The following is a 13,687-nucleotide window of genomic DNA, read 5'->3' on the forward strand; positions in this document are numbered from 1 at the left end:
ACCATAACCTGAAATAAATTACTTCCAAAACTAAGTTGATATAGGGCAGATAGGAGATAAGGAAAAGAAGCTTAATAAGCCATTTTTTTTAATTTTATCCAAATAGTATTGTTTTAAAATAAAGAAAAATAATGAATGGCTAAGTCAAAAAAGAAAGAGGAAAAGATTTGAATCCCCAAATTTTGAAAGAAAGGAAGAAAGAAAGGGAGGGAGGTTTTTAAAATAATATAAATTAATTAATTTCCTAACTGCCCCTATGCTGTGCTCATTAAAGCATTTTGTCATTTCTGCTTTTAATTCTTTAAAAATTCCTTAAAATATATTTATATTTGCCTCTACATGGTATGCAAGGAAGCTTACAATTCTTGCTTGAACTTCAGTTAAGTTTCAGAATATATGTTGTTAATTTTTCCAATATTGCATATTTATATTTTAAGTTTCCAGTTTGCTATCATTGGTAACATATCATTTTTCCAGTGTTGTGGTAGGTCTTTCCTTGCATTCTTGTCGACGCAGTATTTTAGTAAATTGTGGGTGTTGCGTGATATTTTCTTAATAAGTTTAGGAATTATATCTAGTAATAATATATATGGTTTAATTGTATACTATCTGAATACTGCTGTGTGTTTTCAGTATTCTTAAGTTGTTTTACATGTACACTACATGCAGTACAGGTAGTCGTTGACTTACAATGGCCATTTTAATTGCTGTTCAGAGTTACAATGGCCTCAGAAAGATTGGTTAATGGTTAGTAAAGCCCTTCAGGCCCTGGTCAAATGTTGCATAAGCTCCCCACACAGCCACATGACCATATATTTGATGTTTGGCACTGGTTGACATTTTTGACAGTTGCAGCAGCCCATGGTCCTGTGACTATGATTTCCATCCTTTTTTGCCGGTTTGCAGCATTGTTTCCTTTTAAAGTTTACTTTATTGTCATTGCACCTCGCACAACGAAATTAAATGCCATCTTCAGTGTACCGTATTTTCACGACCAAAAGCCGCATCGGATTATAAGCCGCAGTATCAATTAACGTTAATTTTTCAAACTTTTTCCACATATAAAGCGCACCGGGTTATAAGCCGCACGTTTCCCGACGCGTCTGGACATCTGTTGCAGTCGCGAGGAGGAGTGGAGAAGAGCGCGAAGATTCTTGGCGTTCCAGGAATTGAAACCCCGATATTGCATTAATATTGCAATATTATATAGTAGAATTCAGTATAGTTGCTGGTCTAGGGTAGAAGCTGTTTTTCAGCCTATTTGTCCTTGTTTTTATTGTCTTGTCCTGTCTGCCAGATGGTAATAGTTCAAAAAAGAGTGTCCAGGACAAGATGGATCTTGAAATTGGGAGAGTAGGTTTATAATTATAACTCTGTAATTTGCTTAATGACCATATGATTTGAACTTATGATCACTCTATTTTCTTAGCAACTGCTTGTTTTAATTGGTTGTTGTTTAATCATATGACCAGATTCTGGAAACTGTTTAAAAACTTGAATAGTAGCCACAGGAAGGAATTTTCTTTCAATTACCATAGAAAAAACCACTTATTATATCTCAATCATCCCCCTCCTCTGGTCTACAGAAGAGGAAAGATAGCTAAATGCCAAATGTAATGATCAAAATGAGAAGCCAGTCGGCTTACATCCCAAAATGTAGAGTTTTGATTGTGTTTCTGATTATCAGTTTTTACAGATTTAATTCTGTGGCTGCTAGAGTAATAATTTATAGATTTGTCTTTAGAAAAATATACACATCACTCCACTCTTATTTTATGCCAATTTTATCTAAATTGTATATAGAACATAGACATATTTATAAAATGGGTTGTATATTTAATCTCATTGTTTAAACTTAAAACTTATACCCATCTCTCTGCTGACTGAACCATCAATGGACAAGTAGAAAGAGGGGAAAATATACTTGTTTAATCACATTTAGTTGGTTATATATAAATATATATGCACTGAAATGCAGTGACGTGCAGTGAGGTTTATGGCTGGTGAGGCACTGACACAGGGATTTCAATTTTTTTTAGACTTGTGTACTTCAACTCCCAGAATTCCACAGCCAGGCATGCTCAGTTCCAATTTAAAGCGACAGCATTTGTTTTTCTCCTTTGAGAAAAAGTTTTCCTAAATTCTTTTTCTTCTCCCTCCCCCTCCTTCCTCCCTCTCTCCCTCCCTCCCCCCCTCTCTCAAACAGACATACGCACACAGAGAAGTTGGATCCCTCTCTCACTCACTCAATCTCAGACAAACACAAACACAGAAGTTGGATTGGATATATTTTCCAATGGCTTGAAAGCAGCTCCTGTGCCATACCCCCTCCCCCCATTCCCCTGCTGACTTCCCATCTGAGCCTTTGATTGCAGGTGGAGCCACATTGCCTTTTCAAACTTGTAATCAGTGAAGCTGGGCTTATATATTTTTATCCGTGTGTGTGTGTGTGTGTGTGTGTGTGTGTGTGTGTGTGTGAAGGCAACGTAGCTCTGCATGCAATCACGTACCTTTTCCAGCTGTTTCAGAGAGGATTTCAACTCTGCTCTTGCCTGCCATCACAAAAAGAAAAAAAATGTAAAAGGAAAACAACAAGAGCTGAAGGCTGAGCTAGTTGCTGACAGAGTCACCGTGTGGATGACTCTGCTTAACTGTTTAAAAAAGCTTCTTAAAAAAACTCCCTCTACAGGAGGCAGGAGAACTACATGCCTCATTGCATCAGGACTTTTTTGGCTTTTAACCCTTACTTAACTCTGCTCAAGTGATCATAAAGTCAGACTAGATGAGGCACCTCATTCTCCCGCCTCCTCATGTAGTTTTTAGAGGCTTTTTTAAACAGTTAAGCACTAAACAGAGTCATCCACTGTGACTGGCAGCAACTAGCTCAGCCTTTTTCCTTTTACATTTTTTTTTCTTTTCATGATGACAGTGGTGAGGCTCTGCCTCCCCTGCCTCCCCTGACTGCACGTCCCTGGTGAAATATATATTACTGATGTATGATATCATTTGTATATTCAGAAGATCCATTTGATTTTTTTAAAAAAAGAACAGTATTTGATGCAGTGTTGTTGGGGTGTGTGTATATACACACATACATACATACATACACATGGATACATACATATATAAATGATTTGAACTATTTGTTATCATCATACATACATACATGCATGCATACATACATACATACATACATACATAATGGTAATATATATTATATTATACATACAGTATTATATTGTATATATTCAAACATTTTTCCATGAAAACTATTTTGGGTAATTAATTAAAATGATGAATAGTGTGGTAGGGAAATTTCAATGCATTCTATAGGTCAACAGTAAACGTATGACAACATTGGACAGCAAGAATACTTGATTGAGCAAAAAAGAGACAAAAGACCAGAAAACGATATGATAACCCAGCTATGTTTATGATGTTTTGTGAGATTGATAGAGAACAAGGTAATTAATTGTACAGCTCTCCTTACTGACACATCAAAAATGCTGGAAGCAATGTTGATCTCAGAGACTGCATAGGTGCAAGTTGCCTTCCTGCATCTTCTATAATTAGATTTTCCCATTGTCCAAAACCAATTGTGACAGCACAATAATAGTAGAATAAACAGAAATCAGAACCTAGACTCATTAAAAAAGCAGGAATCCTGTCATTCTGATAGTCACTGATTAAGGATTTATACAAAAGCAACAAGTTCATACCCTCATTGAGTTCTATAGAATGCTTATAAAAATAAAAGTGTTTCCTTATATAAACCCTGCCCTTTCCTTCAGAAAAGTATCATTGTAAGCTAGGCATCCTCAAACAATGGCCCGCGGGCTGGATACAGCCTGCCAATGCAAAGTATCTAGCCCATGGAGTGGTGGGATGAATAGCAGCTGCCAGCTTGTAAAGAAGTCCTTTAAAAGTCTTTAAAAACAGCCTTGCAGTTGTTTTTCACAGCCATGTGATCCATTAAAAGTCTTTAAAAGTCATTAAAGGTCTTTAAAAATCTTTAAAAACAGCCTTTCAGATGTTTTTCACAACCATGTGATCCAGGGCCAGTGGGTGATTAGGGAAGGGGCTGTTTTTAAAGTAGCACTTTAAGTGAAGTGAATGAGTGGGTGAGTGAGTGAATGGATAGGTAGGGGACATGTCACCACATCTCCAAGCTTTTTCAAAATCAGCTGAAGTTGGCTAACAATAATTCAAATGCAATCGCAGTATAATGCCTGAAGGAGAATTCACCCATTGCTTTGATTCTTACCACATATAAAGTAAATCCACCAAATTGGTTGCTGAACAATTTTGGTAGATATTCATGTACATGCACAAGTGTGGAAAAAAGCAAATCAGTTTGTGAATTCTCCTCCAGGCTTAAAAGACCTTTAACCCTGTAATTCCAAATAAGCAGGCCCACACTTCCTATTGAATTAATAGTATATTTATGTTGGTTAAAATCTTTCTTCATTTTAAATATTGTATTGAAGATACAAATGAAGATATGTGCAGTGTTCACAGGAATTTGTTCGGGTTTTTTTGCAAACTATAGTCCAGCTCCCAACAGTCTGAGGGACCATTATCCCTCCTTAATTCATAATTGGAGGGTGTGTGTGTGTGTTGATCCTCACCTTCTTCCACCTACTTCCAGTATCTTTCAATGCCCATCTTGGGGTTTTTAGTTGCAGTCTTAATTGGTGTAGTTCTCAGTCTGGTTTATTGTGTGGTCATCTGAAATTTATGATCAGGAATTATTTTGAAGAAAATCCTGTTTGTTTTATTATTTATTATTTATTATTTTTAATGGCCTGTTTTAAGAAGCCTGAAGCTGCTGTTGTAATGAAGTTAGGCAAGTGACAAGAAAGTTTGTGTTGTTTTTCTCTTGGGTGGGTCTTAAGTAAATAGATTCCTTGGGTTGAGCAAATTCAGCAAGGACAAAGGCAAAATGGACTGCTAAATTGGCCATCCCCACTCAGTCACATGGCCATCTAGCCACACCCACCCAATCACATGACCATCTAGCCATGCCAACACAGCTGGTCCATACATACACCCTAATAGTGGGAGGAATGGTGAATTGGCTCCCTGTTCAAAAAGTTTGAGGACCCCTAGTGTAAGTTAACTGTTACTTCTGTTCTCCCTTTCCCAAAGAGTGGCCCATATAGATTCCTGTTAAATGTATAAAGTGCCATTTACCACCATTAGCATCTTCTCCAAAACTGAAATGATCTAACAACAGCTCCCCAACCAGCTATTTGCTTGCCTCCAGATGCTAAATTATTTAGATAAACATTTAGAACATTATTGCTCTTTTGGAACAGCTGTTGAGCTTCTGAATCTCTCTTTTAATGTCATCATCATTGTGGAATACTATTTTAAAAGTTCAGCTTTTCTTTAAAAGCAAACAAACAAACACAGGGGGTATTCATTGAATAATATGGAAAAAAATGAGAAAGGGTATGGGTTTTTAGACTCGGTTTTTAGACGTCACGCTCCAGCACTAAGTAAACAAAAGTAAAACTCCCATGCTATAATACATTGCTTATTTTTTTCCATACCAAGTTTTCTCTCTGTAAGATCAGGGCTGTTCAAACTCATGGCCCGCAAGCTGGATGGGTCACACCCTGGCCACTCCGTTTAGTGAAGGGAAAAGTCCCAATACATCACGTGACACCGCCATGATGACACGAGTTTGACATTAGATCATTTTAACATGAAGCTTCTATTCAATGAAGTTGCAAATTATTTGTCTTGATTATATGAAACTGTAGCACCATCTATATATGGAGTTCTGTTTGCAGTTGATAATGACAGAAGAATGTCGAATTAGAAATAAGAACCCAGGTTTACAGGAGAAAAGTAATTTGTTTGTGTAATTGAACATCAGAAAAATACATTCTGTTATTGAAGTTATGTTGCCAGTATTGATAAGGCGTGAAGCTCAAATAAATTCATTGGAGGGTTTGTTTGGAACTCTCTATGGAGACAATTTCAGGTGATTCTCCTCCATGAAACTGGAAGTAATCTAAAATATCCTAGGTGATTCTAGATTGCCTGTCTAACTTTTAGAACATTGCACAATGGCTTTTTATATAAGACTAGACAATAACCCACAGACCTGGATATTTATGTTATAGGGGAAATTGTTCAGAACCAAACGTAATTTCTAATGTTGGATTTTTGCCCCTTACCAGAGAGAGCCCCCTTGTGGATACTGTGAAGTCATACCCTGGCAACTCCACTGTAGTGTGTGGTAGAAGTCAGTATGGCAGTATGGCCCAACAGGCTGTATTTTAACAGAACACATACTTCGAGGAGCATTAGGGGTGTCTTACCCCCACAGTATTTTTCTCCAGAGAGTAAGTCATTTGTGTACCAACTTTGGTTGAAATTGCTCGAGGTGTTCCAGAGTTATGCTGGAACACACACACACACAACACACACACACACACACACAGACACACAAGATAAGCTATTTTGGATCAAGGCAAGAACGTATCTTCTCTATCATTCTACATTTCCTAGTTCCAAGCTATTCTTGTAATGCACCAGATGAGGATGATTTTCAGAGTTTTTATACCACTGAGATTCACACAAAAATATGAAACCTAGGTTTGAGAATACTGTTATTATACTTCCTAATACTTTGTATTAAGTAGCTTCTGAAATCCTATACAGGGAACTCATTTCCACATATTTATCCTTCTTATCCTTACTCCTCCTCTTATGGTATTACTATATTATTATCAACATTATTCTGTTGCTTAGCATGTGCACTGAGAGCTTTCTGAACCAGAGTCAAATTACTTGTGTATCTTCATCAAACTTGGCCAAATAAATAATTCAATTCAATCTGTATTGTTTTCAAATTATTTTAGAAAGTTGGTGGTACTGGTGGTCTAAGTTAAAAAAAGTGTTGACACAATACCAGCATTCATCTTTGCATCGATATACAACAATTTCTAATTACTGCTATGTAACAGTACAGAAAGAAAAATCTGTTATCAGTAGGATAGCATCACAAATTGGGGTTGGATGTCCTTTATCTGATCAATACTTGTATTTTTTCAAAACTATCTAATGCTTCTAGACTTTGCAGATTTAAATGTATGAGTATGGTTATTAGAAGATGTTTCTGGGCTCATAAAAAGCAAAGTAATCCTAAAGTTTCATATTGCTTATCTTGATTTACCCCAATTCAGAAAAATACACAATCTTTAAGAGGACATTTAAATAATTAAATAAATTCAAATAAATACTGTATATCAAAGTTTGTTAATTTGAAAGATATTTCTATGCACTCTAGGGGCAACCTATTCAATGTGCCATATAATTGTATGTGGCTATTTAATAGCCCTGTCATTCTGGGAAAGAAAATAGCATGAGAATGCTTTAAAGAAGAAGAAAATGCCAACTCTGATTAAGTATTTCAGGAAAAACATTGTAAAAAATTGTTTCTGTTGTGAATAATTTAATTTTAGATATTTAACCAATTAATTGATTAGTTTAGCTACTTAACCATGTTATCTGCAGAAGTAGTTTTTCTTCATTTACTTCTAATCACTTCCTCCAGTTGGGCAGAGAAGGTATGTTCCAGATCTCATCAGTTAAAAAACTTTGACTAGTGGGGTACAAGAAAACAGCCTCCCTGGCTGTTGCCCCTGCCCTTTGGAACATCATTTCCTCCCTACAAGTGATGTGGATTTCACTGTCCTGAATTTTCAAAAATGTTTTCAGACTGACTCTATTGACTTTTATGGAGTTCACAGAAGAACCCCAATCTTGGTGCTAGTTAACACCTTAAAGTCCTCACCGCCTTTTTAACTTTTATTTTATTTTATTGTGTTTCCCTGAAATTAAGACAGGGTTTTATTTTCTTTTGACCCCCGAAATAAGCATTTGGCCTTATTTTTGGGGAGATCTTTTTTTTTTTTTTTGGTGCAGGAGGCAGTGAGCATGGTCACCTCATGGCTGCTGCTGTGTTGCAATATTTTCAGGGAGGGCTAATTTTCAGGGCAGGACTTACTTTAGCACATGCACTCAAAAGCCCAATTGGGCTTATTATCCAGGGAGTTCTTATTTTCAGGGAAACAGGGTATCCCGGTTTCATCCTATGAGATACTATATTTTATATGGTTTTAATGTTTTTGATTGTACACCACCTAGGGTGAGATGGGCAGTCTTTAAATTTGATAAATAAAGTAAAATTTCCACTAATACCATGTTTGCAACCTAAAAAAATTAAGTTGCAAAATAATCCTGGTTCAAAAGCTTTATTTTAGTACAATAAATAGACATAAATATTATGTTTCTTCCACCTTTAAGAATGTTACCAATTTTACTCCCAAAGTAGTACATGTTGGAAATGATTTCATAAACAAGAATATAATAAAAATTACTAAAGTTTAGGAATATTATAAAAGATTTGATATTGTAAAAGATATTTCATGCCTATGTGATGTGTGTTTGTGTAAAAGAGAGCATTAGCAAGCAAATCCCAAAATTTGTCTTCTGTTATTAAATACCCCAGATAATTTCTTTCTGTAAATTCATCTATAAGGATCACTTTGCACAAGTTAAAGGACTTATAGAGTTGCCAACATACAAAATGCAGAAGAAATATGGAAACTGCATTATACCAAATTTTGAGTCTGATCATTAAGAATTGGCCTTACTTGTAACAATCAAGTTTTCTTTTACATTTGACGAAAGGTTGAATAATGCACATTTTCTTTTCTTTTGTTGTAGTTCCCAAGGATGGGCTCAAGAGCCAAGCTGCGTTTGAAGAAATGAGGGCAAATTACATTAAAGAACTTAGAAAAATGGTAACTAAACATCCAAATAATTCTGGACAAAGTTGGCAGCGATTTTATCAACTGACAAAGCTCCTGGACTCTATTCATGATGTAAGTAATTTCAGTTACAATACAGAGGAAAGTATTATGAAGAAGAATCAAATAAATAATCTCCTTGAAGCTCTAATAGAAATGCTATCAGATATTAACCCATGTTATATGAAGTTAGTACCGCAGTAATAGCTTCATTGGCAGAACAGGACACAATGAAAGAATTGGAAGGGATCTTGAACATCTTCTAGTCCAACCTCCTGCCTAGGCAGGAAACCCTATACTACTTCAGACAAATGGTTATCTAATCGCTTCTTAAAAACTTCCAGTGTTGGAGCATTTACTACTTCTGGACGCAAGTTGTCCCACTGATTAATTGTTCAAACTGTCAGGAAATTTCTCCTTTGTTCTAAGTTGCTTCTCTCCTTGATTAGTTTTTCCAATATTGCTTCTTGTTCTACTCTCAGGTGCTTTGGAGAATAGCTTGACTCCCTCTTCTTTGTGGCAGCCCCTGAGATATTGGAGCACTGCTATCCTGTTACCCCTAGTCCTTCTTTTCATTAAACTAGACATACCCAGTTCCTGCAACCGTTCTTCATATGTTTTAGTCTCCAGTTCTCTGATCATTCTTTGTTGCTCTTCTCTGCACTCTTTCTAGAGTCTCAACATATTTTTTACATCCTGGTGACCAAAATTGGATGCAGTATTCCAAGTGTGGCCTTACCAAGGCATTACAAAGTGGTATTAACACTTCACGTGATCTTGATTCTATCCCTCTGTTTATGTAGCCTAGAACTGTGTTGGCTTTTTTGGCAGCTGCTGCATACTGCTGGCTCATATTTAAGTAATTGTCCACTAGGACTCCAAAATCCCTCTCACAGTCACCGCTATTGAGCAAGGTACCACATATACTGTACCTGTGCATTATATGGCAAAATCTTTGTTATGGAAAAAATTAGCAAAGCTAAATTTCATATCTCTTTTCTCTACCTCTATTTCACTAGGACTTTTTTTGGTAATAACCAATGAAATGAAGGAGGAATAGATAGTTACCGATCAAAGCAAAGAATGCACCCACTTCCCTTACTAAACATTATGGGAACATAGAAAATAAGTTTTGGACTTCAACCATATTAGTTATTTCACTTCTGTTTCCAATCTATAAGGAAAACAGGAGAGTAAATAAGTCTCAAAACCAAAATTCTACAGCCAAAAATACAGAAAATTACTTTAGGTCATTGGATGCTGTCAGCCAGTCCCTCTCATGGATGCGTGGATGAGGACAATTCACAAACGCATTCCCAGAATTAACCTTTTAAGTCACTGAAAATCAGTTGAAGTCCTTTGTTTAGAATTGCATTAAAATGTGACATGTTTCTAAACTCTTTGAAAATGTGGCATGTACGGAAACAAGTTCTTCATTGCTTTTCTTAATGTAGAATCTATGTTTGTTTCTGTACACCATAATCTTTTGAGAGCTCCTTGCTGAGTGTAGTACTTGTGAAACAGCATCTTCAGTATTCCAAAGGTCTTACAAAAAGCTTTGAACATAATGAGTCTGCCACATGACTATAATACTAAAATAATTATGTTTTTTTTTAATTTTCCAGTAGGAATTATTATTTAGCACTTTTGTTGAATTGCCAGTTATGTGAGGATATTTACAAATATTTTTAAAAAACTATTAAAATATCTTAGTAAAGCAATATAGAAATCGCTGCCTTCCATTCTTACTAGCATAAACACAGTGAAATATACTTTTAATATACCGCTCAGAAAGTTTAGTCTTGGTATGCCAAGGTTGCGTATAAATACGCCTCTTTGTACTTAACTGGCTTATTTATGAAGATGCAATACATTATGGTGCATTTCAGGTCAGGTCTGTATGAAAGCCTGAGGTTTGTTTACAGAACATACATATGGAATTATTTGTTGAGTAATGTGCTGTTAATTAAAACACTGAAAAATCTTGGTGGGAGTTAAAAGTATTATTAGTACTGCAGTAACAGCTCATTCTTTAGAGAGTTGCATTTGCTTTGAGGAGGGGAATCATTGTTTTTTGTTGGTGTTGTTCAACATTATCCTGCTCTGCAAACCACATTAGCATTTTTGGATTAAACCTAGTAGAATTTCAGATTCCCCGTTTTCAATTACTACTTTGTTTAATTCAGTCTATCCAAAGATATATAAACATAGATTCTGTAGGAAGCTGATTGAGACTTGGAGTATGGATGTGCATCATGTTTAATATTATAATTCCATGTCAATAATATATTCTTATGTACTTTAGTATTTAGAATATTTCCATTTTTATGCATATTTGGACTTTATTTAAGAAACCTCTATGAAGAAATCAAAGCTCCTGTAGGTGTATTACTTTAACTCAGTAGTGGGTTTCAAATTTTTTTAGAACCTCTTCTGTAGGTGTGGCCCGCTTTGTGGGAGTGGTTTGCTGACCATGTGACTGAGTGGGAGTGGCTTGCCAGCCATGTGACTGGGTGGGCGTGGCCAACTTGTAAAATGTGTTTTTTGTCATTTTATTGACATTTATAGGCCGCCCTTTTCCCTAAGGGGACTCAGGGTGGCTTACATTTCATAGGAGGGGGGTGTGTGAGACAGGACACAAAAGAAATGTGAATAAAAGAAAATAGCCAATAAAACACAACATTCATTCGACATTTGGGCGGGGCAAAATTAGGGACTTATCCCCAGGCCTGACGGATAGCCAGATCTTGAGGGCTGTGCGGAAGGTTCTGGACGGTGGTGAGGGTGCGAATCTCCACGGGGAGATCGTTCCAAAGTGTCGGAGCTGGCAAACCCGAGAAGGCTCTCCTCCACGTAGTCGCCATCGGCACTGACTGTGGATGGAATTCGAAGGAGGCCTACTCTATGCGATCTGATGGGACGAAGGGAGTAATTGGCAGGAGGCGGTCCTCTCAATAGTCAGATCCACTACCATGAAGGGCTTTATGAATGGTGAGTAGCACCTGAGAAGCGCACCGAGATCAACAGGTAGCCACGCAGCTCACGGTAGGATCGGTGTTATGTGGGCGAACCGCCGTGCGCACCACAATCACTCGCGCGGCTGCGTTCTGGACTAGCTGAAGTTGCCGGATGCTCTTCAAGGGCAGCCCCATGTATAGCACATTGCAGTATTCAGCCTAAGATCACAAGGGCTGCGAGTGACTGTTGTGAGAGCCTCCCTGTTCAGGTAGGAGGCCGCAGACTGGCGTACCAGGCGAACCTGGGCAAATGCCCCCCTGGTCACAGCTGACAAATGATGGTCAAAAGTCAGCTGTGGGGTCCAGGAGGACTCCCAAGTTGTGGACCCTTCTGAGGGGTATAAATTTTGACCCCCAGCCTGTTGATGGAACGTTGGCCAAATTGTTGGGAGTGAAACACCACAGCCACCCTTGGTCTTGTCTGGTTGAGTACCAGGGGTTGTTTAGCTCTCATCCAGTCCTTAACGGCCTCAAGACCCCGGTTCATCAGCGTCCACCCGCTTTCATTGAGTTGGCACGGGGTGGACAGATACAGCTGTGTATCGTCCGCGTATTGGTGGTATTTTATCCCGTGCCTCCGAATGATCTCGCCCAGCGGTTTCATGTATATGTTGAATAGTAGGGGGGATAAGACCGAACCCTGCGGCACCCCATAAGTTAGGGTGTTGAAACTCACTTAACAACGCTCTTGCTTACCAACCAAAATGTTGGCTCAGAAACTCTGGCATTTGAAGCACACAAGTCTTAAAGCTGTCAAGTTACAAGACCCTTGCACCCCTAACCCTTTAGGGGAAAAAATCTCAGGGGTGTTCAAACTTGACAGCTTTAAGACTTGTGGACTTCAACTCTGTGAAACCTCTTCTACAGAAGAGGTTAACACTGGCAAGTTTTAGCTTGGTTTTATAGTTTTTAATGTGTTTCTTAACTGTTTTTAGCTCTGTTGAACACCGTCTAGTCACTTGTTTGTATGAGAGGTAGCTATACGAATTGGTTTAATAAAACAAATAAGCAAACATTCTGCCTCATCTCAACTTGGATATAGAAAATCATTGATTGAAAGTATCATCTCTTCAAAATACTTGTGTTACAAGATAATTTTGAAAATGAGAAGACTGATCTTCTTAGATTGGAAATATATTTGAGAAAATTACATAAAGTCCTTGTCTATCAATTTGGTTTAAGATACACATTTCAAAATGTAATGCATAGTGCCTCCAGTGGCTCTCTACAATTACATCATTTAATAAACTGAGTAGAATAATCCAAAGGTCATGTAGGGGAAAAAAATGCCCCTAGAGACTAAATTGTGCAAAGAAGGAACTGAGCTACTTTAAATACAATAGCAAAGTATAAATATAATAATTTGTAATTTAGGCAGTAACAACAATAGGAAAATTTTACATTAGGTGTTTTAGTTGGTGTTCTCCTCGTGGGAAACATATGTGAAGGCCAAAAAATGCCAAGCTAAGGAAAAAGATCCTAAAAAGAAAAGCTAGGCAGATTAAAATTGTAAAACACCAGCACATTTATTTATAGACTTCCTATTTTCTAAAAAAAAAACAAAAAAAAACAAATACTTTGACTTCGGATATAAAGTAATATCACTGATGAAGTCAAATTTAAACTGATGTAGTGCCTAACTCCCTAGGCTGCAGCCCACTACTGTGCATTGAGCCCTTCGAAACTGGGCCTGTAGAAGTGGCAGATGTGTGCATGCACGCATCTCTGTTGCACAAGCAATGGGTAAGCATGGGTGAGCATGTTCCATTTGCACAAATGGCGGAGATGCTCACTTGCCATCCCCAGTGGTGTATTAGCCATTAAGCAGACTAAGCACGTGCT

At 37.4% G+C, this 13,687-nt stretch overlaps 1 protein-coding gene across 1 annotated transcript in view; it reads left to right on the forward strand.

Moving 5' to 3' along the window:
* Nucleotides 1-13,687, forward strand: part of NR3C2 (nuclear receptor subfamily 3 group C member 2) — a 165,026-nt gene that overhangs the window by 143,102 nt on the left and 8,237 nt on the right. Inside the window, 1 exon segment of the mRNA XM_032223548.1 lies at nucleotides 8,746-8,903. Coding sequence (XP_032079439.1) covers nucleotides 8,746-8,903 — 158 coding nt within the window.

This window comes from Thamnophis elegans, chromosome 9 (assembly GCF_009769535.1).
Source record: "Thamnophis elegans isolate rThaEle1 chromosome 9, rThaEle1.pri, whole genome shotgun sequence".
Taxonomy (NCBI): domain Eukaryota; kingdom Metazoa; phylum Chordata; class Lepidosauria; order Squamata; family Colubridae; genus Thamnophis; species Thamnophis elegans.